Consider the following 26,842-nt stretch of genomic DNA (forward strand, 5'->3'; position numbering starts at 1 on the left):
CTACTTCCTACCCAGGGTCTGAGCGGCTGGGGCTTGCAGCTCAGAGTTTCTCATCAGAGAAACTGGAGCTAAAGCAGGGGCGAGAGCTGGGTGTGTGCAGAACAAAGCTAATCTGTGTTCATTCAGATAAAGTTTCCTCAATTCGAAGGTGGTTTTGTACCATCTGGTGTGGTTTCTGGAGTAACTTATATTGTTCTATGTGTGTAGGACTGTGTTATGCCACAGGAGTACTGACCGTACATTCAAAAAAAGGCTCGTCGTTTCAAGTACGGTTGGGAGTGGGAGTGAGCGGAACCAGCCCAGAACACATTTCCTCACTTCAAAGGCAAGAAGGGCTGTTTCAGAAAGTGAGATCACAGCCGGATCCAACTTCTAAGGAGGGAAAAAGTCATAATCTCCGCCAAAATCACCCTTTGATACAATTGCGAAGGTAACAAATGATATCAGAGGAAAGGTTTTGGGCAGAGGTGTAATGGCCCCCTGTACTGCATCCTGCTAAACCAGAAGATTGTTCTCCCCCAAAAAACCCCCACGCTTGTCTTTATTGAAGGTCTCTTTGCCAAGCTACAGCAAATATGATTGAAAGTGAAAGGTTGATCTGGTACCTGCTGTTTCAAAATCAGCAAAAACATGTAAGAGATGCTTAGGATGGTGATCAGTCATCTGTGAGATGAAGGACAGCGCTGTGTGTGAGGGATGCAGAATACAGCTGCAGCGCAGGTACCATGCCCTGCACCCAGCTCCCTGTCTCTTACCTGCAGGCTGTAGGAGGTATTTTATTCACGAGAGAGATACTTGGACATTCTGTTGCTTTTGGGGCAGGACAAAGTTGACATCTTGATCTTGAGGTCAGCCAGAAGAGCACTGTCTGCTTGACAACAGGCACCACCATCACCACTGGGCAGGGTGGATGAGTTCACCCCATTGCTGTCATCTTTGTAGGATGCAGGCATCAGTGGGATCTCTGCATCACTCTGGTGGGAGTTAAGCAGAGCCTAGGACTTGCATTGTCCTAGAAAGCAACAAAATTCATAGGGCACACTCCAGTGCAGCGTTCTTGTCATCTTACTGCAGTTCAAAGTTTAGGACTGCCCTGTTCCTGCTTCTGGGGAGGTGGCCAGGTGTCCAGCTGAAAGCAATCCTGGCTGACATGGATTTGGGTAAGGTTCAAGTGGGAAGGAGGCTGTATGAGCAAATTCACATATGAATACCGTTGGGTAAACAGGTCCATCTTCCTTCTGAAGGGAGAAAACAGTTTTCCCTCTCTGTGTGTGTTGGGAATTCCCATGGTTCACCAAATGAGATTTTTGTAAGACTGGCCTGAAACCTACCTTTCTGCATTAGTCTGAATCCGTGTCCCTCAGGAGCGTGTTTGAGAGCTGTTGGTGGAGGAGACAATTCCTGACACGGTGGGACTTCCAAATCCTCAGCCTTGTTCCTGCAGTTGTAATTACTTTCTCATAGTAGGGGAGTTAGCGTAAGACCAAGAGAAAGGGATTTAAGCCAGGGTTTATGACTGGTGTCTTGTAAAAATGAAGAGGATTTTTGATTTTGTAGTTGATGCTGTGGTGACAAAATTGAAGCATTGGATTTAATAGTTGACTCAGTTAATTAAGTTTCCTAGCATGTATCTTCCCATCTTTTACACTGGGTTTTAACTGGAGCTGATGAAGTACCAATCTCACTTGACCATACTGTAAATTACATTTAGCAATATTTTTGCCTACATGTTATTCTCGGCATACTATTGATGTGAGTGTACAATACCGCTGTTCTGTTGTTGGTGCTATTCATTAGAAAGTTGATGCCTTAGTCCAGCATTGCATCTAAATAAAAGAACCTTTCTCCTTTTCCATAATTAATGAAGAAACATTTGAAAACCCTGCTGCTGAAGCTGGGCTTAATGGTGCAGTGTGGATATCGGGCTGGGGCTTCCTGAAGCGACAGGATGCAGTCTAAGATGGAAGATGCTCTTCATCTTCTTAGGCTGTGTCCAGGCACCCTGTAGATTTGCAGAGCAAAACAGTTGCTGCTGAGAATCTGATGTCCGCACGGCATACTTTACAGGGGAGGCTATCCTGGAGTGGCTGTTCCTGTGGGCTGAGCACCCATCAGGTGTTGGCGTGCGTTACGTATGCCCCTGCAGCATCCTCAGGTTTAGGTTCATCCCAGTAATATCAGGTTTGTGCGCTCCACAAGCTCTTTGCAGTGTTAACCACAGTGTGGTAAATGGGGACAACTACGGTATTCACTTTTAAAGTATGCTTTTGCTCAGAACAGAAACACTAACAGGCATTAAATAGTTGAATGCAGGTCTTATAATAGTGATTTTGTGGTGCCTGGAGCCAAATCTATTTGTAAAAGCATGGTAGGTTGTTGTCAGTGCCAGCTCTGTTACTCTGGCTTAGGTTGCCTGTAGTCTTTGGTGGCTCTGTGGGGACTTTCTTGATGCTTGTCGCAAGTGATGGACTTCTTCCACCGGAGGCCCTTTCAAGGTGAAGAACATGCCTTGTTACAGCTCCCTCAACACTGCTTTATTTTGGTATGTGTTTTTCTGTGTATATGAATTAGGAGTAATCCAGCAGGTCCTACAGTTCATCCTAGCTGTGGAGAGCATCATATTATCCAGGTGCCAAATTCTAAATGATGATGATGATGCTGGGATGAAGGTGGGATGGCAGAGTGTAGGCTGAGGAAAATGGCAACAGCCAGTGGGTGCTACACTCAGAAGAGGAGGGTCAGGAACGGGGTAATCAGAAAGAACCAGGGCATGAAAACAGCAGTGCACCAGCAAAGTGAAACCTTTGTCGAAGTAGATGGTGGTGCCCGTTGACTGGAGAAGAGCGAAGAGATAAGTGAGTTTATCTATCAGAGAGTGGCAGATTTACCTGACACTTTTATTTGATAAGAGGCACAGGGAAGGTGGGTGACTATTGTATCTTTTAAGGTTAAAAGGAAGAATGATAGCTCTCCTGTATCTTGACTTGAGTAAAGCTTTTGATGGCATGCCTCACAAGAAGATATTTAAGAAGATGAGGACTAGTAGGAAACTGGCACAGTGCAAAAAGGACTTTTTAGTGAGAAGTCAGGGACTGGGAGAGGAAAACAGACACTGGTAGAGGACGTACCCACTGGAGTTCTTGGTGGTTGCTCTTGGGATGCTCTTGTTGCTTCTTATGGCTACTCTTGATGTAACAAGTAAAAGGCTGCTAATGGGACATACTGCTGTTCAGAGGTAGACAGTTGCAGACAAGGCAAGGGACTGCCTGTGTCTTCGGGGCTTGGATCATTTACCTTTGCAAAATGAAGGCTGAATGTTTATGACAGATCTCTAAAGGAACACTGGGGTAACCACCTGAGCAGGGAAAGGCCATTCTTGACACAAGAGCATGTGAGTAAATACTGCCTACAAAAGCATGTTGGCTGGAGAGTAGAGTGGCGCAGCTTTCCAACAGTGGAGATAAGGTACCTAGAAATTATTAAGGGAAGGCCTGATGTTACGCCATGGTTGCCTGTGACAAGTGGGGCTAGACTTGGCAGTGTAAAAAGCAAGAAGTTCGTTCTAATGCTGTGCTCATGGATTCAGGTAATGCTGTGAGGAGGAGCGCTCTAGCCGCTTTCTAAAGGCAAGGACAATTTTGATTTTTTTTTTTTTTTTTTTTTTTTTTTTTTTTTTTTCCAGAATGAGTGGGACAAAACTTCCATACTCGGGCTGTGTCCAAGGTCATAAATCTTGAAGGAACAGACTCCCTAACAGCACTGGTTCCACGGATGTCCTCGAGGAGCTGACCCCACTTCTGGCCGTGCTGGTTTGACCAATTGTTGCATTTAATGAGTGTTGTTACTGCCTGTGTTAGGTGGACACCTATGCAGATGGTCAAATTTGTAGGCTCAATGAGTTACATAGCAAAATCTATCCCAAGATAACGTCTCTCTCATGGGCAGAGAAACTCAAGAAGGATTTCATAGGGGATCCCTCCACAGGGAGGGGTTTGCTTTACCCTGCTGCTAATCCCATCATAAAGTCCCAAGCAGGGGAGCTGCACCTGAGCTGCTTACGTGCTGAAGCTGCTGCACTCCGCTCTTCAGCCATACCATCAGGTCTATACACAGGAATAGTGCAGTTGCTGAAATGGGGCCGCGTCTGGAAACCCTGCCCCACAGTTTCATTAAACACCCCCGTCCTTGCAGTGCTTCTGTGCTCTCATTCCAGTGACTGCAAATGCAAAATAGCTTGAGCCTTTGCCTCAGTGTAACCAAGTTAAATCAAACTCAATTTTGCATGTCCTTTTTCCTAAATTGTATCTATTTCAGCCTGCACAGTTGTAGGCAACAGCAGCCTGTGCTGCTGTCTGTGGCTGGAGCTTAGAGAGGGGAAATGTCCCAGTAGGTCTGTTTGGCTGCAGATGGTGTCACTGACTGTGGCATGTGGTTGTCTTGTGCTCTAGGGAGAGTAGCATGTGTGGTGCCTTATTCTGGGATGTAATGCCCACTTCTTAGTTCACCCTGAGACTTAAAATATATATATATATGTCTCTCTATATATATCTTGTCTTTTTTTTTAATTCCCAGCCCAGGAAAACCGGTCTGAAATCTGAAAGACAGGCTTTGCATTTTTGGCTTGACCACTTGTCTGTGGACGGGGTGGTTGTGGAGCAGGGTGGGAGCTGGGGCAGAGTGCCACACCTCTCCCGGCATCATGCAGGCTTTGCGGCATGAGTAGGAGCAAAAAGTGGAAGTTGCTTTGGTTTTGTCTGTTTTAATTTCCTGTGCTAAGCCTAAGTAAAATTCCAAAGGAGACATTTTGTCATGTAAAAAGGTGGAAAGTGGGAAGATTCATTTGTTGAAATGTGACAGGGCTGTAGCAGTGTCCCTGTGCGGTGATGCTGTTTCAGGGGGTATCCTGGTCCACGTAACGATGGCTACATCTTTCTTTCAGGCCCAAACACAAAGATGGAGTGTCAGAAAATTACCAATTTTGGAAACCAGCTTCTTCGACGGAAAAATGTGGACTGCACTCGAGAAAATAGTCAGCTCTCCCGATGCCTCAACACGTTTGACTTGGTGGCTCTGGGTGTAGGCAGCACTTTAGGTGCAGGTGTCTACATACTGGCTGGAGCCGTGGCACGGGAAAATGCAGGACCTGCCATTGTTATCTCCTTCTTGATTGCCGCCTTGGCTTCAGTGCTGGCTGGACTCTGCTACGGAGAATTCGGTGCTCGAGTTCCTAAGACGGGATCAGCTTATCTCTACAGCTACGTGACTGTGGGTGAGCTGTGGGCCTTCATCACAGGGTGGAATTTAATCCTCTCCTATGTTATCGGTAAGTATGGTGGGTACACTGCAAGACCCTAGCTTTAGTCCAGGATGGCAGCCTAGTTTGTAAGATCAGGCTTGTTTGGGCACCTATGTTGCTGTTACAAAATAGACACTGCAGTCTTGCACGCACTGTGGATTTCAGGACTCATCTGCGTTGTTCCTGGCTCCTGTCAGTTGGGCTGAGGGTTTGTTCTGAAGCTGGATTATTGCTGCTGCGACTTCCTCTGAAGCTCCATGTCATCCCTTTGGCATCCCCTGGCTGCTGCACACTTGCCAGGGAGCAAAAGCGTGTCCCCTTTGCTGAGAAAGAAGTTGCTGATGGAAGGATGCTTTTACACAGCAGCATCTGTACTCCCAGCTGATCAAGGATTAATTCCTGGTCCCTTTGAGACCTGTTTAAACTACGTGGAGATCAGAGTTTTGTCTTGTGAATGGCTGCAGGCTTAAGCTTAGGGTGATCTGCAGGTTCACAGTCTCTGACACATCCAAACCAAATCCCTTCTAAGCCCTTGACTCCCACTAGGAGAGGCATTGGATCAAGCTCCAACCGTGCAGCTTACAACTCAGCTGGTATATTAAAGCTAAGCCACACTTTGCTAATTCATGATTCGTGTCTTTTCAAGCACATTCTGGGCATGCTGCCTGTCATCGTGCCTGTAATTAAGGCTGCAACCGACTTGCCAGTTGAGAATGAAGACTTACTAGCTAAAATGAAAACTGATGTTATGCTAAATTATTAAAGGAAGGTGTTTTTTTTTTCTAAATGCATGTTATGGGATGTGGAAGTGTTACCTTGGAGATTAGTTCCCATGGTGCTGGGGAAGGTAAGATCATATCAAGAACAATATAGTGACGTAGCAGCTGCTTGTCTGAGATCATGCTGGCTCTGCTGTTTGTGCTCCCTGAAACCTTTTCTTCCTCTACGTTTTTTTGGTTTTTTTGGTTTTGTTTTTTTTTTTTTTTTTAATAAGAGATGAGAGGCTGAAAAGCCAGAGTCAATTAAACTCATCTCCATAGGAAATCTGAGTCCTGTGGTTCTTTTATGAATCAGGTTCACTGCAAGAAGATGATAAAAATAGTTTTTAAAAGAAGTAAGCACATAATTTCCTCCAGACTTCTAAAATGGACTCTGCTTAGGCTACACGTAGAAAAATTGAACAGGCTTCTTGGTGATTTGTCTTCTGTTCCAGAAAGGTAATGATAAATTGTCTCTTCCATGCTCCTCATCTAGTTACGTTATATGGCCCTTCCAGCCATGATACTGGACCACCAAAATGACTGACATAGCCATGGATGTTGTCCCAAAACCTGATCCTGCAAACGCACAATGAGGATTTACATATTGAATGTTACATTCCCAGGATCTGGGCTGAGGCTGGTATTTCTGAGTAGGTTTTTTTTTTTGGCCTCTCGTAACAGCTTTTGAACCACTGCCTCAGTTTTTATTTCAGAGTTGGCTGCTCAGTGTATTATCACAAGGTAGAATATTCAGTAAAAAATAAGTAGATATTATCCATGAATGTGTTCAAATGCAACTTTGTTACTTTTAATTCAGTCCTGTGACAAAAATGCATGATTGCAACTGACTTCCTTATAATTTGGGAGGAAGGGTAGCTAAGCAGGAAAAACAACTGGGGGAGGATGTGAACAGGTCTCTTTATCTTACCCAGCCTTTTTCCCCATGCTAATTGCCCATTTTGTGAACAAGGGCAACTCCCAGCAGCTTCAGGTGTGTGGAGGAGAAAGACATGTTGTCAGGCATGCTGCATTTCAGAGCTGGGGGTTGAGAGGGGCAGAAAGCCAATTTTTATTCTCAGTCATGCTGCAGAAAATGCCAAGCAGTGCCACCAAAACCAGGTGGGGTAGTGGGAGCTTGCATCTGTAAGGGGCTCTGCCAACTCCATGTTTTCATGCTGAGGATCTCAGACATCTGTTGAGAAAGTATTGGGGGGGGTGCAAAAAAAGAAATCCTGGGGTCCTGAGATGGATGGCCAATAGCTTGTAATTAATTGAAGTGACTTGCCTGGGGGGAAGGCTGGTGTGGGGTCTCAGAGATGAGTGATATACAAAAATAGGCGTGCAACTGATCAGTCATGGTCTAGATGGGTGGAAGAATGTATCCAGGACCAGGTGCAGACTTTCTTCTGCAATGATGTGGGTTTGGGGAACCATGCTAGACTGTGGGAAGCATTTCAGGAACTGGGAGCTGGTAACAGGATGAATAACAGCATCCCTGGCGAGTAGCTGCCGCTGGGGTCTCCTGGGGCACATGGTGACCTCCCAGCATGTGCCTGTTCCTGCAGTGAGCCTTGTGCTTGAGCTCCATGGCTCTCTTGGGAGTCATGTGCTGCGGGCAGGAGCCAGGTCAATCTGGCGAGTTTACACTGACCCAGAACTAGTAAATCCTCCTGGATACAAGACAAATGTCTTTGCGTCATGCTCTCTAGCAACAGTAAGATATTATCCAGGTTCTGCAATGTTGGAAGTTATGTCAGATTCCACCCGCTCCCTCAAGGCTGTTGGCTACAGAGAGCTCAGGATAGACGGCTGATAGTTACATGGAACTGGCACCCAAGCAACTGGCATCTAATATAACACGTGCAGGAGCTGGTTGTTCATGTCCTAGAACATGAAATGTTAGAGCCAGGACAAAAAAAAAAATAGCACTAAAGAAATAGTCTCTTCCCTCAAATCGTGCCAAAGTTAAGCTGAAAAATTGTAATGTAGTATGCAATAACTTTTGGAGTTTTTCAAGATTAAGTTGGTGGCACTGATGTCCCACCTCTTCAAAAGCATTCACACTCCACTTCGCTGTCTCAGTGAACGGAAGAGTCTCCAGATAGGTCTGTTCTGCAGCTTATTTTTATACTGTGTCAAGGCTGGATCGGGGCGGTCAGTGTTCCCAGCTTTGCGCAGGTGCTGCCCGCCGCTGCTGCAGAGGGATCAGCTGTAGGTGAGCGCAGGCGTCGTTTGACATGATTGCAGGTGCCAGAGTCAGGACCTGAACACCCACCTGCAGGTGAACGTGTCAGGACAAACTGTTCTAGATGGAAGGGGGCCCTGACAGCGTCCTCTGAGGAATTGCTCTGCAAACCAAAACCAAACCAACCTCTTTTTTTTTTTTTAACTAGGTAATTATGTACAGTAGTAATTATATCATGCAATTAGATGCTGTTAAATATAGTGTACTGTGTAAGACCCAAACCTATTTGTTTTACACAATGCTGTCACTGCCTGGTGGTAGCTCTTCACTGTTACTATTTCAGTTCTCTGAAATGACTCTTCTGGCCAAGACAATGCCCTGGACTTGGTCGTCCTGAGACTCCAGGTTCACTCCCCATCCCCGCAAGTTGTGCATGGTTTGGTGCTCTCAGGAACTGCAGCAAACAGCGGCCCTGGAGGGAGAAGTCTAAGCACTTGCTGCAGGCAGGAGTTGTGCCGCTTTCTGGGTCATCGCCAGCGTCCTGCAACAGGCTGACTTAACCCTCAGATACCCTGTACGTTATGTCTGAGTCTTCATCCTGCTTGGATGCGCTAGCACTGGAGGTCGGAGCAGACCTGCATGTTGCTGGATTGCAGAGCGTACAGAGCTGGGTGAGTGTTGCGGTCCAAGCTTTGGTGCTCCAGCATTGTGCTGCCAGAGGCCAGCTGGCTTCTGTAAGATCCCTCTACCTGGGCTGCAGTCACCCAGCTGGGGCTGCCAGGGATTTCTGCTGGTATGAGAAGAGACTCAGACCTCTCTAGTAGGAGAAATTACCAGGTCTGGGGGAAGTTCAGGCTGTCGGGGTCCTAAGGAAAGAGTCAGTCTAAGTTGTATCGTAAGGCAAAGTTGAGATTTACTAAGAAGCCAAACCACTATAAGGATTTTTTTTATTTTGTCAGCTGAGTAGGAGTCTGAGACCCACCATCTGCGTGTGTTACGATCAAAGCAGATGTCAGGCATGAAGACAGGCTGTGGGCTGGACCTGCAGAGGCAAGGCTGCTCCCAGCACCCGGGCAGCACATGCAAGGTTGCTTTGAGGCCATCCATGGCAAAAAGGCATGCAAGGTGCCCCCTCTTTGGAATGTGTGCCAGCCACGAAGGGTGAGCTACATTCTTTCTGTCCTCTGGCAGGAACCTCAAGCGTGGCCAGAGCCTGGAGTGCGACGTTTGATGAAATCATAGGTCGGCATATTGAAAAATTTTTTGAAAAATACATGATGATGGACGCTCCCGGAGTTCTAGCAAAATACCCAGACATCTTGGCTGTGGTGATAATCATCATCCTAACAGGTAAAACCTTGGAGGGGTTTTTAAGTCTTGGACCTCCTTCTTCTCTCACTTCATTGTTTACTTTTGGAATAGGCACAAAGTCCTGATTTATTTTGGACAACATATCAAAGGCTCTTTCTTTGCTACAAGTGTTGGATTGACCTGTGTAGCTGCTGTGGAGTTAGCACGGGGCATAGCCTGTTTACAAGGTTTTTAATTAGAGGGGAGCATTCTTGGTATTTTGTGAGCCACTTTAAAACCTTCAATCAAATTTTATATAAGGAAGAAAAGAAAAGGTGGCTTGTTATCCTTAATCAGGTATGGAAGTTTAATCCTTCCCTCCACAAATCTGTTACACAAGAATTTCGTTCTATTGCTCTATCAACCTTATTTCCCCCTGTGATAGTCTACCAATTTTCAGTGCCTTGAGCCAGGAACATGAGGAAAAAAAAAAGTGGGACTCGGTAACAACCTCACGTACTACTGTTTCAGGTTTTTTTTAAAATATATATGGGCTTCAGTTTGCAGCAGTGAATGCAAGACTCTGAAGAAAAAAAAAGAAGTGTGATAAACAGTCAGGTCCTCTTTTTTTCTAAAAAAGTGCCAAGGCTTTGATGAGAGTTTGGAAAAGTGTTGAAAATTTGTAAAATTGAAACTTCTACCTCTACTCCAATTGGGTCTTGCAAAGCATTGCCAGATCTAGGCAAATTTTTAAAATTACGCTTCTCATGTGCACCTCTGTGGTTTCCAGAATGCAGAAGCTACAGGGTCGCCCCAACAAGGTTATCCCAACAATTCCCACTCCGATCAGGAGTTTGTCTCACAGCGTGAGCTGTGCTTGTGGGAACAGGCTTCATAAGCAAGAAATGCTTTGGCATCTGAGTTTGCATTTGGATCTAGGACTGTATCGAGGACTGATGAAGTCATTAGCAGCCCCCTATTTTCAGGACTACATCTGAATGGGAGAGGTTTTCCTCATTGTTCTTTTGTATATAGGAATTGCTCTAGTTTCTAATTAGAATCTGGTCTTTCACCTCAGATACAGTTAAAAAAATTTAGGACTCCTTATTTTAGCACTACTCAGGTGTGAAATTATACAGATTACCGATAGCTTTATTCCCCTGCATGGAGCAAATTCCCTGGATTTTAATAAAAAATGCAAACCATCCTTTTCTACAAAAAGCTGCTGAATGAGCAGCTTTAGTCCCAAATATAAGCACTAGAAGTTTACTTCTGCTTGCACTGTCTTGAGCTTCAGATTTCTACAAGGTACCTTAGAAGTTTTCCTGGGCAGATACACAGTTTTACCAAACACTTCCTTGATGTGGCTGTCTCAGCTTATTTCCTATTTTAAAAGAAGAAAAGGTAAGTGCACAGGGTGCTCCCCTCTCCTTGAAGTGCCTTGACACCCTATTGTGCTTCTGTTCTCCCTCAGGCCCACGTGAAGTTTTTTACCTTCTCCCCCAGCCGTCTTAGATTTGGGCTAAAGGTTTGGGTTCTTGAAAATCAGGCACCTGAAGAGCAAACACAAGTTACCAGAACTTGTCGTTCTGAGAAGCCAAGCTATGCCCCAGTGAGATGCTGGTTGCCAAAGCCTGTAGACGTGGTGTTCTTCACATGGATGTTCTTAAGGTCACAGGCTGAAATCCTGCTCTTGCTAAACTCACTGGCAAAGCTCCTGCTGATTTAAATGGGAACAAGATTCCCAAGATGCCACCTTCTTACAGAATCATAGAACCATAGAATGCTTTGGGTTGGAAGGGACCTTTAGAGGTCATCCAGTCCAACCCCTCTGCAGTGAGCAGGGACATCTTTAACTAGATCAGGCTGCTCAGAGCCCCATCCAATCTGACCTTGAATGTTTTTAGGGATGGGGCCTCCACCACATCCCTGGGCAACCCATTCCAGTGTTTCACCACCCTCATTGTAAAAAATTTCTTCCTTGTCTTCAGCACTAGAAGTAGCTGTAGCTGTAGTAGGAGGATTCAGTCCCTGCTCGTATTTCGCCCTGCTTCTAAGGAAAGTTGAGTGTTGTTCATAAATTCTGAATGTGGCCAAGACCTCTAAGACAATGTTACTTTATGGAAAACCGCCTGGGGTGCTTTCTCTATGTCTCTGGGTGGAGTTTGAGGCTCTGTCTAGGTGTCACAGCGTAGCACCATGAGGTGACCAGAGCTGGTGTTGAAAGCCCTGGAAGCAGCTTAGCTGTGTTAGCAAAGCACTCTACCAGGGGCACATGCCAAATGGGCATGTTGGGTGGGAAGGTATGTCACATCCTGCAGTAGTAATGTCTGGGCTGGAGTCCTCCTCCTTCTGAGTGAGTTAATCCTGACCTACCTGAGCTGCTTGGCTTTGTGGAGAAATGAGGTGTGATAAGTTGGGCAGAGCACAGCATGAACAGAGCTGGGCTACCTCTGCAAACCCCCAGTGCCTGCTGGGGGTGGAGAAATACCTGACTGCCTATGTGCTGTTTTTTCACCAGGGCTCTTAATTTTTGGCGTGAAGGAATCTGTCCTGGTGAACAAAGTGTTCACCTGCATCAACATCCTCGTCCTTGGCTTTGTCATGGTCTCTGGCTTCGTGAAAGGGTCTACTAAAAACTGGCAGCTGACTGAACAGGAAATTTACAACGCCAGCTGCGGCATTTATGGAAACAAGTAGGTTCAATCTTCTCAGCTCTGAAAGTGATGCATTTTCAATGTCGAGTTCATAGGGGGGTTTGTGGAGTGGTTCAGAAAACCGGTGAATGGGATGGCTCCCTCCTTTGCCAAACAACTTGGTGATGAGGCCGGCTCTAGTGCCGGTATGAAGCCATGACGAGGTATAGCTCTGTAGGTGGACACTTGGGCAATATCCTTGAGGCACTGTTGTACCTTTTGGAGACCTTGTCCCAAATGCCTCAGTAAAATGAAGGCAAGTTGCAGATTATTTTAATGCATTGCAGCAAGCGTACCATGAATCCATTTTTAATGGCATTTTCCTACTTGGCCAAATTTCTGTTTTCCTATACAAGACCAAAATTAAGGAGCTTGCAAGGGTTGCCAGTGATAGAAGGCCTGTTCATTTCTGTTTGAGGCTGTACAACACAGAAAAAGGGCCTTTAAATATCTTCACATACATCACCTCAGTCCTGGCTTGCTACCTAAACCCTTTATGTTGGCCTGCAAGGAAGCACAGTTTGGCAAAAGCTGGAGAGATTAATAAATTTTGCATGGGTCAAGTTTGGCTTGTGTACAAGCTGCTTACTGAGCCTCTGCAAAATTCAGCCTGCTGTGAACAAATTGCTTCTATAGGAAAGGTTCCCCCCCTTCCCTACTGCTGTTCCCATGGAAGGAGCAATTAGTGCAATAGCTTCGAAGTGTAAGTGTAGCTCTTTGACCTGTAGCACGTACTATTTTTGTAAAATCTGCCTGGGGTTTACTTTACTTTATCATTATTTCCAGAATAATCCACGTCTGGGTTTTGCTATTTCTGCAAATAGCAGGCCAGTTTTCATCTAAGTCTCAGCAGAGCTTCTACAAGAGAGTTCAGATGCTTACACCTGATAAGACTTGCAGATTTGGGATTTACTTTAATTTAATTGCCTTAATTCATCTTTACAAAGGCTTTTCCTTGAAAAAGTGAGCTAAGTCACTTGAGCTGAAGGGTATGTTATACATGACTCAACACAGGCACATGGATCTGGGGTCCTGATCCAGAGTGCACTGTGATCAGTAGGTGTCTGTTGACTTGAATGAACTTTGGATGAGGCTCAGCAAAGCGTTTGGTGCATCAGGGATGCAGGCTCCTCTCCTCCCTCAAAGTCGCAAGCACAGTTTGGGTATGAAAATTGGCACTGGGAATTTTGAAGTTGAGAATGGAGGATTGGGTGGATTTTGGACAGTCCTGGCACCCTGCATTGATCTCTAATGTCTGCTCACCTACACTTTATCTGAGTCCATCTTAGGTGAAAAGTGGTTTACATTTTTCTCAGTCTTCAGTTTTCAGAATTATATATTGTGTTTTTTCAAAAGCTTATCTTCAAATGAATATGTGTATCTACACACGTGCAGTAATATTAGGAGAGCAATTTTAATATTCATGCTATTTACTCCCTGTCTTAGCCAAGACATTTTTATCTGCCCCAAAAAAACAGGTGGTGGGAACCATTTTTATTCTGTGCATTCCCTAGGCTGTTGCAGGCCAGTCCAAAGCTCAGCAGTGGGTAGGGCTTAGCATTTTTGCCCGTTATTTGTGTGCTGGCATGTGAAAGGGAGAGCATGTTCCTTCAAACTCCAGCTGTGGATTTTGTTACAAGCTGCATGAATAGTTTTATTACTCCCACCTAGGCAGGATGACTTTAACCCAGTGCCATGCCTTTCAGTCAAACACAGAAAGAAAAGCTCTACGGTGTTGGAGGGTTTATGCCCTATGGATGGAAAGGAGTCCTCTCAGGGGCAGCCACGTGTTTTTATGCTTTCGTGGGATTTGACTGTATTGCTACTACAGGTAAGAGGGAAGATGTCTTCATTCTGATTATGAACTTGGTTGCTGGTAGACTGGCTTTCAGTAATGTTGTACAGCACAATGAGTAATCATAGAATCATAGAATCGCTTTGGTTGGAAAAGACCTTTAAGATCATCGAGTCCAACCGTTAACCTAACCCTGCCATCCCACCACTAAACCATATCCCTAAGCACCTCATCTATTCTTCTTTTAAATACCTCCAAGGATGGGGACTCTACCACCTCCCTGGGCAGCCCATTCCAGAGCCTGACAACCCTTTCAGTGAAGAAGTTTTTCCTAACCGCCAGCCTCCGCCGCTCCAGACTAAACACCCCCAGTTCCCTCAGCCGTTCCTCATATGACTTGTGCTCCAGACCCCTCACCAGCTTGGTTGCTCTCCTCTGGACATGCTCCAGCAATGCAACATCTCTCTTGTAGTGAGGGGCCAGAGAGCATTGCATTCATCATCCCTCTGAACCTCAGCCCAAAATATACTTTTGGTTCAGCTGCTCCTAATACTCAAAAGTGCTGACTGTGTCCAAGTCCCTGGGTGCTTTAGTGTTGAATTCTAGTTGCTATGGCAGGCAGCAAGACCATATAACCCACAAAGTGAGCTTTCTCCCTTCTTTGCCTGCAGGGCCCATCCTGTGGTTGGTCACTGATGACACTAACCAGGTCAGACTCCACAGAAAACACTTCCAGCTTTACCAATTAAGCAAACAGGGAAGGCCCAGGTTCAGATGCTTTGTATGACTGTGCAGGAGGGGCAGGAGGTGCTCCAGGCACTGGAGCAGAGATTCCCCTGCAGCCCCTGGGGCAGCCCATGGTGGGGCCGGCTGTGCCCCTGCAGACCAGGGAGCCCACAGGGGAGCAGATCTCCCCTTGCAGCCCGGGGAGGACCCTGCGCCACAGCAGGGGGGTGCCCTAAGGAGGCTGTGACCCCGTGGGAAGCCCGTGCTGGAGCAGGGTCCTGGCAGGGCCTGTGGCCCTGTGGGGGAGAATCCCACGCCAAGGCAGGTTTGCTGGCAGGATTTGTGACCCTGCAGGGGATCCATGCTGGAGCTGTCCGTTCCTGAAGGACTGCACCCCATGGGAAGGACAGTCCCATCTGCCGTGGGAGGGACCCCAGGCTGGAGCAGGGGCAGAGTGTGAGGAGTCCTCCTCTGAGGAGGAAGGAGCAGCGGAGACAGCATGTGATGAACTGACCCCAATCCCCATTCCCCGTCCCCCTGCACTGCGCAGGGAGAGGAGATAAAGAAAACAGGGGTTGAAGTTGAGTTCGGGAAGAAGGGAGGGGTGAGGGGAACTTCGGTGGCCACCTGGTGTCCAGCCAGTGTCAACCCATCACAGACTGCTTTCTATCTGGATCATTTCTGTGCCTGAGTTTACAAGACTTCCACAAATGTTTACGTCGGAAGGAGTGACAGGAGCAGCAGAAGTGGGTGCAACAGGCTGGGGCAGGCCATCGGCAGCATGCAGCTCCACACATGGTCAAGCAGCACCTCGCTGCCCATGGAGCCTTTGAAAGCCCCAGCCAGCACGCCCTAAGTTGGGGTAAAGTTCTTGCTCGTCATTGAGCTGATATTTCAATTTCTTTCTTCCAGGTGAGGAGGTAAAAAACCCTCAGAAGGCCATTCCTATTGGCATTGTGGCATCTCTGCTCATCTGCTTCGTGGCTTATTTTGGCGTGTCAGCTGCCCTGACGCTCATGATGCCTTACTGCCAGCTGGATACCTGTAGCCCTTTACCCAATGCCTTTAAATATGTGGATTGGGATGGAGCCAATTACGCAGTGGCTCTTGGTTCCTTGTGTGCGCTTTCTACGAGGTGAGGCACTGTTCTTCCTTTGTGCATCTCTCAAGGCAAACATTTGTCTCCGGCTCCTTTAAAAAATGGTGTATGTCAGGGCTTTGCCTTCCCTGTGTTCCCCTAGGTGAAGGGAGCTGAGACCAGGGATTAAATTCAGAGCTATTGACTTCAAAAGGGCCAGGTTTCACCCTGTGATAGGTTTCAGAGATGCACGTGACCAGTATCACTTCAGAAACTCCCATCTTAGCAGCTGACCCAGCAGGTGCATCTCTGGAATATAAATGGTTCCGTGACTAAGTCATGAAGGCAACTCTGCAGTTTGCCCACAAGACATCCTGGCCTGCTGGGTGGAGAGCAGACTTGTATCAGGTAGTGCAGGGTGCATCTTCTGGAGCATATGGGGCTTACTATATCCAGGGCCGTATGTCTGCAGGTTGCCTGCAGGACAGCCACCTGGCTGGGAGGCAGCGCAGTCTGGAGGCAAATTACGTCATGTTCTTCTGCACTCTAGAGGCCTATTGTTTCAGATCAACTTAGACATATACAGTTAGGTGAGCAACTCAGAGACTCATAGGAGTTACGGCTGCTTTCCTACCTGAGAGTCTGGCTGTTTTCATGCCCCATGGCTAAGTTTAGGTATCCAGAATCTCAGAGCTGTACCTCAGTTGCCAGCTATCAGCAACATGACTGTATGGAAGGAGCCCTTGAAGGAGAAGCTGAAGTGAACGGAAGCCACCTGTTCTGTGTTTGTACTGCCATAAACTTGTTTTTGTTTGTGTGCCTGTGCTCAGCAGGAGGTGATATAAGTGGATTATTTCTCCTTTCTGTGTCCTTAGTCTCCTTGGCTCTATGTTTCCGATGCCTCGAATAATTTATGCTATGGCAGAAGATGGTCTTCTCTTTAAATTTTTGGCTAAAGTCAATGAGAAGAGAAAAACTCCATTAATTGCAACAGTGACATCAGGGTCCATTGCAGGTAAGATCCAAAGATTTACATGATTGCATGGTAAGGAGACATAAGCTCATCCTAGGAGGGGCAGATAAGTCCACCTGACTCTAGCCTGCTTATTAATTGGATGTATTGCACAGCACGACTTCCCAGAGCGTGCCTTGGGTTTCCAGGGCATGCCCTGGAGGGGCTGGGTAAGCATGAATAGCTCACTGTGTGCCTGTCCCTCTTTCTCAGAGCTCCTTGCTGACATCCTGTCTCATGCCAAGAATTGCCTTTATCCGCTCCCTGGGTGCTCTGCTGGCCTTAAAAATAATTAACCCCCTGCAAGGTGGCAGCCAGTGGTGCCCCAGCATCCTTGTGGCTGTTAGCCTGGTTTGGCTGAAGACACCGCGCTGCCTGTGGGTAGCAGCTTGGCGGAAGACACCAGAGCAGCCGGAGACAGGCAGATGGCCCACGTGGCACAGGCGTTTGTTAATCAATTAGTCACAGCTGGCAGCCATCCTGTCCTTCTCTTCCCTCTCCTGGCCCCCAGGAATATGGGAATTAAACCTCCCAGACAAGAGCAAGGATGAGCAGCTTACCGTCTTCTCACAGCCGCCCTCTTCCTCGCCATGCCTAGCAAAGAGGAGAGCCTTGCTGCTTCCTCTTTACCTTCCGCTGCAAATGTGGGATGAGCTGTCAGTGTGAGAACAAGCCATGTTTGGTGGGGAGTTGGTGCTGAACTGCCACCGTGGGCTCTGGGCTCCTGTGAAATGTCTCAGCTCCTGCTGCTGGGACCCACAGAGCCTCTTCACAGCCGTTTCTCTGGCACCTTCCTTCTCAGGTGGCCTTGGGTCCAGACTGGGGAAAAAAGAGCCAGATAAAGTAAAAAAAAGTGCTTTGCAGTCCCTTCAGCTCTTCTAGGACCAAAGCACACACGAAGCTGCAGGGACAGCACTTGCCAGATGAGCTTAAAGGTTGCGTTGGTTCTTGGGCTCCCAGTGGTGTGTTGAGGACAAGCTGGGCCAGGCTCGGCTCTGACATCCCTGTGCTCTCATGGTGTCACCTTAATGTCTTGACTATGGTGTCTCCACTTACTTGCTTCTCCTTCTGAAGGCCTTTATACAAAGGTCTGTACAACCAGGGGTTGCCTGAGGGTGAGGGTGTGTAAGCAGGTAATCCCTAAGGAATGGCAGTCGATACCTTTTTCTGGAAATCTCCATGACAAGGCGTGCTAACTCAAGATGCCCTCTTTGATGTTTGGTCCCATTGTGTTCACAAGCCTGGTTTCGCCCTAGCTGAGCCAAGACACTGGAGCAAGATGCTGCCTGTCCTCTGTTCCCTCTAGCTACTTCCAGGAGAAAATAGTGGCCTTAGGGGTGCTGTGGCTGCACTGGGGGACTCTGGCAATGAGTGATGCTGTGCTAGGACAGCCTGCAAGGCTCAGGGTATTCATGCCCCCAGTCCTGCCTTTCCCCATCTCAGAACAGCTTGAGCTCCCCAGCTGAGTCCTGAGCAAGTCACATGTGTGCTGCATTGCCATTAAGGCTCCTGAGATGTGCATGTTATACTGTGTTACTGATTTTTCTTCCCTCTCTCACCTTCCTTTCCTACAGCTATTACGAGCTTTCTCTTTGACTTGAAAGATCTTGTGGATCTCATGTCCATTGGGACCCTCCTGGCTTACTCCTTGGTGGCAGCCTGCGTATTGGTACTGAGGTATGGATGTAGAAACAGCTTCTCTTGTACCACACAGACAGAAATCCACACAGCAATCAGATGCCCTCATAGCTCCAGCAATAAGCATGTGAAGAACTTGTTTCTTTAAGCTCATGGGGGACTGTGCTAGTTTTATCTGCAAGGGTGTCCTCTGAATTTGGTTAGCCCTTAGTCCATGCCACTCCTGCTGCGATGAGCTCTGTCTGCCCTGGCAGATATGCCAACATGTAGGGATGAGAGATGGGTGGTCCTGGATGCCTGTGTCATCATCACTCTTGTTCCCAACTGTGGGGTACAGTTTCAGGTCATCTTACTTTTTGAAAAGGGCTTCAAGATAAAGCCTAGCAGCAACAAAAAAGCTGAGCATGTCTTTTAGAAGCGCTGAGGTCCCACGGCTTCCCTAACCTAAGCTAAAAATTGAGTATCTTCATTGCTTGGCACCTCATGGATAGCAGCACTCTACCCATGAGGACTGTATTTTGAAGATCATGTTACTGAAAAATACCTTTGTGTTCAACGACTCATTCAAAGTCTGGTGGAGGCTTTTTGCCTGCTCACAGAAAATGCATTGAACTAAGAGCTGTCTTGCAGCAGATGAAGGGCTAACGCTGTACTGTAATATCATTGCTCTGTGCCTATGCTGTCCACCCTGCTCCTTGAAAATCCTTGATGATTTTCCTCGCCCTTCTTACTTTTCCTCTGATTTCCCAGTCCCCTCTTCTCCATACAGCTGTAAATGGCTTCTTAATATATTTTTGCGAGCTGCTGTATGCGTTGTATGGCATTTTCCCCATCGTAGATTTGCAGAGCTGATAGCCTATCTTGTAGCAGCCTGAGCAGTGATTTGGCTGCCCCATTGGCTGCCTGATGAAGTAGCAGCTGAATTGTTTCCAAAGCTGTAAGGTCCTGCCACTAATACCCTGCTGTGGCTGGAGCCAAGGATTTCACTGCATTTCTCACTTTGCAGTGTTTCACAAATGCCCTCATTACAAATAGATCCCCACAGGGTGTTTTTAAGATGTCTTTCAAAACAGCCTTTTCCTTTAGTCAGGCTTGTGGGCTGAGAGTCACGGGCAAAACCTGTGAAAAAGAGCTGAGGCTGGAAGAGTGTTTTTTCTTTGTGGATACACATGGTTGTGCATCAGGGCCCTGTTGAATGAGGTGCTGTCTGCACACGCAGCAAAAAAGTACTGTTCTTTGTTTGCCTCTTCTTTCCCTTTGTGGCAGCAGACAAGCCAGAAGAAGAGACTGGGATGGAGGAGGATGGGGCATCAGAAATGTCGCTGTGGGGTGCAGTCAGCAGCTGCTGGGTGCGATATCTGCTGAGCTGTTAGCTCAGCCACCTCCATGCCAAAATACAAGAGCTGAACTGCCACAGATAACCTGATGGCCCAGTTATGACCATCTGTCTGTCCCTCTGCCGCTTCCTTCTCTGGTCCTCACTGCTATGACCCCATCATGTTTTGGTGACATGGATGACAGGGTTTATGAAAGAGAGCACTGTCCAGTTTAAAACACTGACCTTACAACCAAGCTGTAGGTGATAATAGCTGACCATGTTTGCTCATACTATGACAATGTTATTCCTCAGATTTCCCCCTAAACCAGAAGGGTGTAGACGTAATGTGTGCCTGTTCTGGTGCTGTAGTGATCTGGGGTGCAGCTGTGGCTACTTGTGTGGCTTTTAAACGAACAGTACCCTGCACCAAACCAATATGCTCTTTGTTTGATTTCCCTTTTCCTAGGTATCAGCCAGAACAGCCTAATTTGGCATACCAGATGGCTAGGACAACAGAGGAGACGGATAACAACGAGTCTGTAAGCACCAGTGAGTCGCAGGCTGGATTTCTGCCAGAGGAAGAGGAGAAATGTTCCCTCAAAGCCATACTGTGTCCCCCAAATTCAGACCCTTCTAAATTCTCTGGCTCGGTGGTGAATGTCTCAGCCTTCATCATTGGTAAGCACTGGGCAGTGAGCCAGCTCGTAGGTCCTTGTACTCACTGTGGTGGGAAAGCTCACCTCCTGGCTGTCATTTTGGTGATCTCTTGTAATGGCCAAAATGACTGAAGATCTACAGCTTAAATTTATGACTTGAAAAGAAATCCACAGATGGGGGAGGGGGGTGTATAGGGGGAAGGGCATATTTCTTAGTTACCTTTTTTGTGTGTTGCTGGTTTGTTTGCCTAGCTTTCAGATTCTGCTTTGCCTACTTGTGGTTCTGTGGTTTTTTTTCCTGTTCCTAAAAAAAGAATTGGTAAGCTTTTGGTTTCTGTTCACAGGTTTCCTTATCGTGGGTAGCTGTATCCTGACTGTCCTTGAACCAAGCATTGTGATAAAGGCTGTATGGATTATTGCTGCCATCCTTGTTCTTATTGTCAGCTTCGTTATACGGAAACAGCCTGAAAGCAAAACCAAGCTCTCCTTTAAGGTGAGTGTCCTAGGAGGTGTAGCTGGTAAAGAGCTGTTTGGGAGGTGGTTGGAGGAGGAAGTGCATGTTGGCCTGTATCAGAAGGGGAGATTTGGCCAAATGGACGTGCAGAGAATATAGGCATGATGTGACCTTTTCCGTGCAGGGCTGCCAATAGAGCTGATTGAGCTCTCCAGCTAACGTGGCTGCAACCTCTCGTAGTCTGTGCTTAGTGCATAAAGGGATGTCCTACCAGAGCTGAGCTCAGCCTCCGAGTGTGGTTTCCTCTTGGGATCTAACCTCAAATGTCAGTGCAGATGCTTTGCTGCAGAATGCGTGGCAGAAGCAGTGTCAGGAAGCCTGCTGCCCAGCAGTGCCCTGTGGGCAGAAGCAGATTCAGCACAGAAAGAAGGACTGAAGGGGTGAGGAGGGAGTCAGGAGAGGAAGTCACACGTGGTCAAGTCAGAGGCGACAGTAGAAGAATTAGAAGGAAATGTAAATAGTGCTGGAGTCCAGGAGAAGCTGGGAGGGCAGAACCCGGTGGAGATGTGGTGAAAAGGGAAGGGCAGGACAGTGCTTTTGAAAGCAGATTGTTACAGGATATGGAAGAGACAGAGACCAGCAGAAAAGGGGATGGTTTTGAAGGGACAGGTCAGATTGTGGATACAGGGGAGAGAGAATCCAAGAAGCAAGCTTGTGTACGAGTATGAAAGGGGTACTCACTAAAAGGCTCTAAGGAAGTGCGCTTTCATGTCCTACTTAGTCCCCATGGAGACTAAGGGATGGCCGTTCTCTCTTTAATAGCCACAAGTATCAGGAACTCAGTCATTTTCCAGCACTGTCCAAGCACACCATCCTTTCAGTATTAAACAAACACTGGGATGGTTTTGTGGTGGTTTTTTTTTTTTTCCCCCCAGTATAATCCTGCAAGACATGTTTTATCATATTGATTTCAGGCTGTTTCCCTGGTTCATTAAATTAGTTTTGGATTCTAATCCCATCTTCCAAACTGCTCTCATGTTCACTGCTCTTCAATTACAGTTTTTCAGTAATTTCTCTGACTTTAATAATTTGCCTAAGATAGTTTTTGCAGCTCATCTTGGGGTTATGGTCCCATAAGTGGAAACAGAAATGTCCAGGAGCAGAAAACTTAGGAACTGTCATCTAGACTGTATTTTCTGAACTTGCTTCTGAGGAGATCTCTTTGCCTTACACTCATGATATTTTACCTCCTTTTTTAGTCCTTCAGCCCCTACCCTGTCTGAGAAAAAAGGTATTAGACCTGTCACTGCTAAATCTGTAATGCCTGTTTCTTATCTCCTTGTTGTCCTTTAGATATTTACAACCTGACTGTCTAGTGATTTCCCCCCCCCCCCCCTCCAAAGTCTCTCTGGGAATCCAAGGCTGACTGGTTTGTTCCCCGGTTGTTTTTCTGTATTTCTTCTTGATAGGTAATTTGTCTCCCCTCTCCAGTCTTCAGAGAGCTTACTGGTCTACCAAAGCTCTCAGAGATGCCTATTAATAGTTCAGAGATCACTTCTGCAATATCTGGGTACATAACTCACTCCTCCAGGGAAATCTCATTTGTCCCTACTGACTTGACAAAGCCTGATTTAGAAAAATACTCTTCTGTTTTCTAATTTGTGTGCCCATCCCCTTTCTCTAATGATGTGAACAGCTGCTCACCATAATTTTTTTTTTCATGAAGCTTAAATCAAGAAAGGCCTATAACATTTCAGCCTGTTTCTTTTTGTAAACCTCCTTTTTTCTTAGGAATGAAGTTCCTGGAGAAACTTTCCTCTTGGTTTCACCATATTCACAAACCCCTTTCTATGTTTATAATTTGTTCTTTCTGATTTTGTCTTTACATGCCTGTGCTATGTATGCATATTTTGATTTTTGCTTTTTGGCTTTACTGTCTCATTCTTCTTTGTGTCTCAGGTCATTGAGGCATTCTTGGTATAGCTGCACTCATCTCTTACAGTATTTCCTGTTTTTCTTCTGCTCTGGGATAATTTGCTTTGTGTCGCTCAGTTACCTTGGTACCTGCTGGATGAAGTTCTTCACGTACCTCCTCTGACATTCTCTTTGCCTCCTCCTGGTCTTCAGTAGGTGCCTGTCATGATGCAGTCTTTGGTTTTCCTCTTCTCTCCTTCGCCCCACACATATTTAGTATTGCTGCTGAAATTTGCCTCTTGCCTTCTTCCAGACCACATAACAAGGACAACTATTCTTAAAACAGGTGAACAGCATTGTTTACATCCCTCTCCCATGGTGGATTGATGTCCTCCATTTTGGTCTAACCTTGCCTTTTCTCAGATCTGGCAGCTGAAGAGTTGGTAGCAGCCATCACTTACCGTTTACCAGGGATGCGATGTTCTTGCCTGCACATTGATCAGCCCTGTGGATGTAACGTATCCCTCTTTCTTTTTCAGGTACCTCTTTTGCCCCTTCTTCCTGTTGTGAGTATTTTTGTGAACGTTTACCTCATGATGCAGCTAGACCTAGGCACATGGGTACGGTTTGCAGTCTGGATGCTTATAGGTGAGTTTGAGACAGTAAAAAAAAATCAGTGTTCAAAGTTACTAGATTTTGTTAACTATAAACCTACTGTAGCATTCCAGGGAAGGATCCTGCACTGTCATCATCCTTGGGCAACCTTGGTGGCTTAACTGAAGCCATTTAGGCAGTGTGTCTCAAGCCTTGTTTTAAATTCAAGGGTCATGAAGCCTTTGTGAGGAGAAAACAGCAACCCATGAACTCTTATGGGTCTTGCTGCCAACAAGAAACCATACAGCAGGTCTTGTTGGCTGGCCTTGAACTGCAGTCCAAGTGGTGGGGCTTCTGCTTCTGGAGCTGAAGGAGCTGAGCTCCATCCCAAGATGCTCCCAGTAGCCATATGGAGAAGGCTGAATTGCCTGAAAGGCCCAGGGAAATTGCTGCAATGAGAACGATTAAGATTAGCATCAGTTGCAGATGTACTTTACTGGGATGGATGCTGTAGGCACACAGATGGAGAGAGAAAGCTCTCTGCAGAGTGGACTGCAGTGAACTCACTGAAAACCATTAGAGGTTTATTCTGTAATCAGCCCCCTGTTTGGGGCCCAGATAGATTGTCTTTTAAAAAGACTGATGCCTGTGTTAATGGCTTTTTTTCTAAGGAAGGTGGTGGCTGTCCGCTAGAAGCTAGCCATCAGGATGGCTGGACTTACCCCTGGTGTAACCTATGTTGATCGGTGTGAGTAGCGTTTTTATTTCCTTACAGAGCTAATGGTGCCATCTCCCCTTGGCTTCTGCAGGCTTTATCATCTACTTTACTTACGGAATACGGCACAGTGTGGAAGCCACCCACGCAGCCTCAGCAGTTGTGGAGAGAAACATGGACACTGGTTTGGACAGCTGTAAATGACTGCACGTTTGGCTTACTGGCAACAGGGGAACAGCTGCAGTGAAGGAAGCTTTGTGGTGGGGATCCCGAACCAGGTTACATCTGGTAATGCGGGACTCCCCAGCCCTGTTGCTGCAGCTTGCAGTTTGCTTAGTAGCAGAGTTAAAAGGGATCACAAGGAAAAAAGCCACACCTCTGGTATACTCCTGGTGACGCTGTCAGCTAATCTGGGGCTATGCACTTCCCTTCCTCCCTCTCCTGTTTTTTTTGTTGGTTGTTTTTTCCAGTGTGTAGAAAGAAAACTGCTTCTATATGCCAGTTAACCTTAAATGCTGCTATGAAACGAGGCCTCACAAAGGTCTGTCTTTCAGTAGCCACGGGAATTACCTCCCCACAGATACTCTACCTGATTATACACAGAGCAGATTTTGCAGTGCTACTGTCAGGCTTAGATCAGATCCGTCCTTCACCCGATGTCAGCTGTACCCCATGTGTACGCACAAAAAAAGGCTCTCGCCAAACACCAGCTTTCGCCTGGTTAAGAAAGCGCCTCCAAACAGCCCTGTTGCTGCAGCTTGCAGTTTGCTTAGTAGCAGAGTTAAAAGGGATCACAAGGAAAAAAGCCACACCTCTGGTATACTCCTGGTGACGCTGTCAGCTAATCTGGGGCTATGCACTTCCCTTCCTCCCTCTCCTGTTTTTTTGTTGGTTGTTTTTTCCAGTGTGTAGAAAGAAAACTGCTTCTATATGCCAGTTAACCTTAAATGCTGCTATGAAACGAGGCCTCACAAAGGTCTGTCTTTCAGTAGCCACGGGAATTACCTCCCCACAGATACTCTACCTGATTATACACAGAGCAGATTTTGCAGTGCTACTGTCAGGCTTAGATCAGATCCGTCCTTCACCCGATGTCAGCTGTACCCCATGTGTACGCACAAAAAAAGGCTCTCGCCAAACACCAGCTTTCGCCTGGTTAAGAAAGCGCCTCCAAAACTTGCATTCTTCTAACTATCAGATCTCATAGTTTTTGTTGTATTTAACTTTTTTTTAACTACGTACTCATATGCTTTAAAGTGCATCGCTGCTGTGAAATGTTGGGAGGGTTTGTGGTCGCTGCTTGTCGGGTGAATGGTCATTTGCCAACGTGCAGGTAATGCCAGCAGATGTTTTTTCTGACTGTAGACTCAGCAGAGGGATTACCAGGTTTAGCCATAAAACTATTCAGTGCAAGTACTTGAATGGCTTGGAAAGAACGGGTGTCTCCAAAGAGCCGTCCTACCTCTTTGCCTCGGAAATCACCGGTGGTGTGGCTGCAGTGGTGGGGTGGCTAGTAGAAGTGAGCCCAGCTCTGACAACAAGCGGGGCCCTATTTTTCCTCTCCCTGTATCAGTTTTGCCTGCCAGCTGCATGGCATTAGCAAAGGATTTGGCTGCGAGGCTTTGGTTTGGTGTCAGCGGGTGGAATGTGTTTCTGCCCTGAGCAGGGGGAGCACAGGAAAATCTTCAGGGACTTGAACTTCATCCGTGAGCAGTGCTTGGTGTCTGTCCCTGCCCCGGGAGAGCCATGGGGGTGTGCAGGGGCTTCATGGTCCCAGTAGTGCATACAGCCCAGAAAGTATCGCTAAGCTCTAGGATCTGGCTTGCTGAGAGGAGCTTTCCTGTTGGGGCTGGAGATCGTCTCCAGAGCCTGGGTGTTGTGAACGGTGGGAAATGTGGAGTTGAGACCAGGGTTGGTGTTTGGTTGGCAATGTCTTGGTTTTGTTGCAAGATGAAATTTTTTTTTAATTCTAATAGCTTTCCCCATCCAAATTTGCTACCCTAAAAAAAGGATTCTTAAAGCACTGGGAAGGTGGGCCATGCCAATGTATGCCACTGATTTATTCATGCTTTAGCTTGTACTGGAAAACAAAACATAGAATCATGGAATGGTTTGGGTTGGAAGGGACTTTTGAAGATCATCTAGTCCAGCCTTCCTGCCACAGGGAGGGACATCTTCAACCAGATGAGGTTGCTCAAAGCCCTGTCCAACCTGACCTCAAACACTTCCAGGGATGGAGCATCCCAAATAGATACTGCAGAAATCCCCTCTCCTGACCTGTGTGGATGCTTTCCTAGGTGTCCTCCACATTGCTGCCTCTGAACACTGGACAATCTTTAATCTGTTTGTCAGCATGGCCCTTGCTGATGAAGGGACAGGTTCTTGTCCCTGTCATTGGGCTGGAGAACTGAAGAACAGATCCCTGCATGACTTGACCAGGAGGGGAACCAGACCATCTTCTGGATTACACAGCAGGACCACGGACTGTCTCTCACAGGTTTCCAAGAGAGACTTTATACCCTTTCTGGCCACTGAAGAGTTTTAATCTTGGCTTTCTTCTACTACACTGGGAGGCTCTTCTTGCCAGGGTTGGAATTAGAGGGAGTGAAGGCAATGTGTTCATGGCCTCCTAGGCACTCTTCAGGGTGCATTTTGAGTGCAGTTCCCCCCACAAAATGAAGCCAGTGTCTGCTCCAGTCGCTGCGGCTTGGACA

General features: G+C 46.8%; 1 protein-coding gene and 1 long non-coding RNA gene across 3 annotated transcripts in view; one reads left to right on the forward strand and one right to left on the reverse strand.

Annotated features, from left to right (window-relative positions):
* Nucleotides 1–24,490, forward strand: part of SLC7A1 (solute carrier family 7 member 1) — a 37,433-nt gene extending 12,943 nt beyond the window's left edge. For both annotated transcript variants that reach the window (XM_035900203.1, XM_009644985.2), the window contains exons 2-13: nucleotides 3,683–3,809; nucleotides 4,940–5,323; nucleotides 9,434–9,592; nucleotides 12,054–12,228; nucleotides 13,935–14,059; nucleotides 15,662–15,884; nucleotides 16,703–16,842; nucleotides 18,414–18,516; nucleotides 20,262–20,473; nucleotides 20,796–20,944; nucleotides 23,359–23,467; nucleotides 24,223–24,490. In XM_035900203.1, coding sequence (XP_035756096.1) covers nucleotides 4,954–5,323; nucleotides 9,434–9,592; nucleotides 12,054–12,228; nucleotides 13,935–14,059; nucleotides 15,662–15,884; nucleotides 16,703–16,842; nucleotides 18,414–18,516; nucleotides 20,262–20,473; nucleotides 20,796–20,944; nucleotides 23,359–23,467; nucleotides 24,223–24,332 — 1,875 coding nt within the window. In that variant the 5' untranslated portion in view covers nucleotides 3,683–3,809; nucleotides 4,940–4,953 and the 3' untranslated portion in view covers nucleotides 24,333–24,490. The remainder of the gene's footprint in view (nucleotides 1–3,682; nucleotides 3,810–4,939; nucleotides 5,324–9,433; nucleotides 9,593–12,053; nucleotides 12,229–13,934; nucleotides 14,060–15,661; nucleotides 15,885–16,702; nucleotides 16,843–18,413; nucleotides 18,517–20,261; nucleotides 20,474–20,795; nucleotides 20,945–23,358; nucleotides 23,468–24,222) is intronic.
* Nucleotides 8,432–11,328, reverse strand: LOC118452882. Its single transcript, XR_004842746.1, has 2 exons — nucleotides 11,297–11,328; nucleotides 8,432–8,853 (listed from the first exon to the last, which is right to left on the reverse strand). It is a non-coding gene; the product is annotated as an uncharacterized LOC118452882 (long non-coding RNA).
* Nucleotides 24,491–26,842: the final 2,352 nt, after the last annotated feature.

This window comes from Egretta garzetta, unplaced genomic scaffold (genome assembly GCF_000687185.1).
Source record: "Egretta garzetta isolate BGI_Z169 unplaced genomic scaffold, ASM68718v1 scaffold40, whole genome shotgun sequence".
Taxonomy (NCBI): Eukaryota; Metazoa; Chordata; class Aves; order Pelecaniformes; family Ardeidae; genus Egretta; species Egretta garzetta.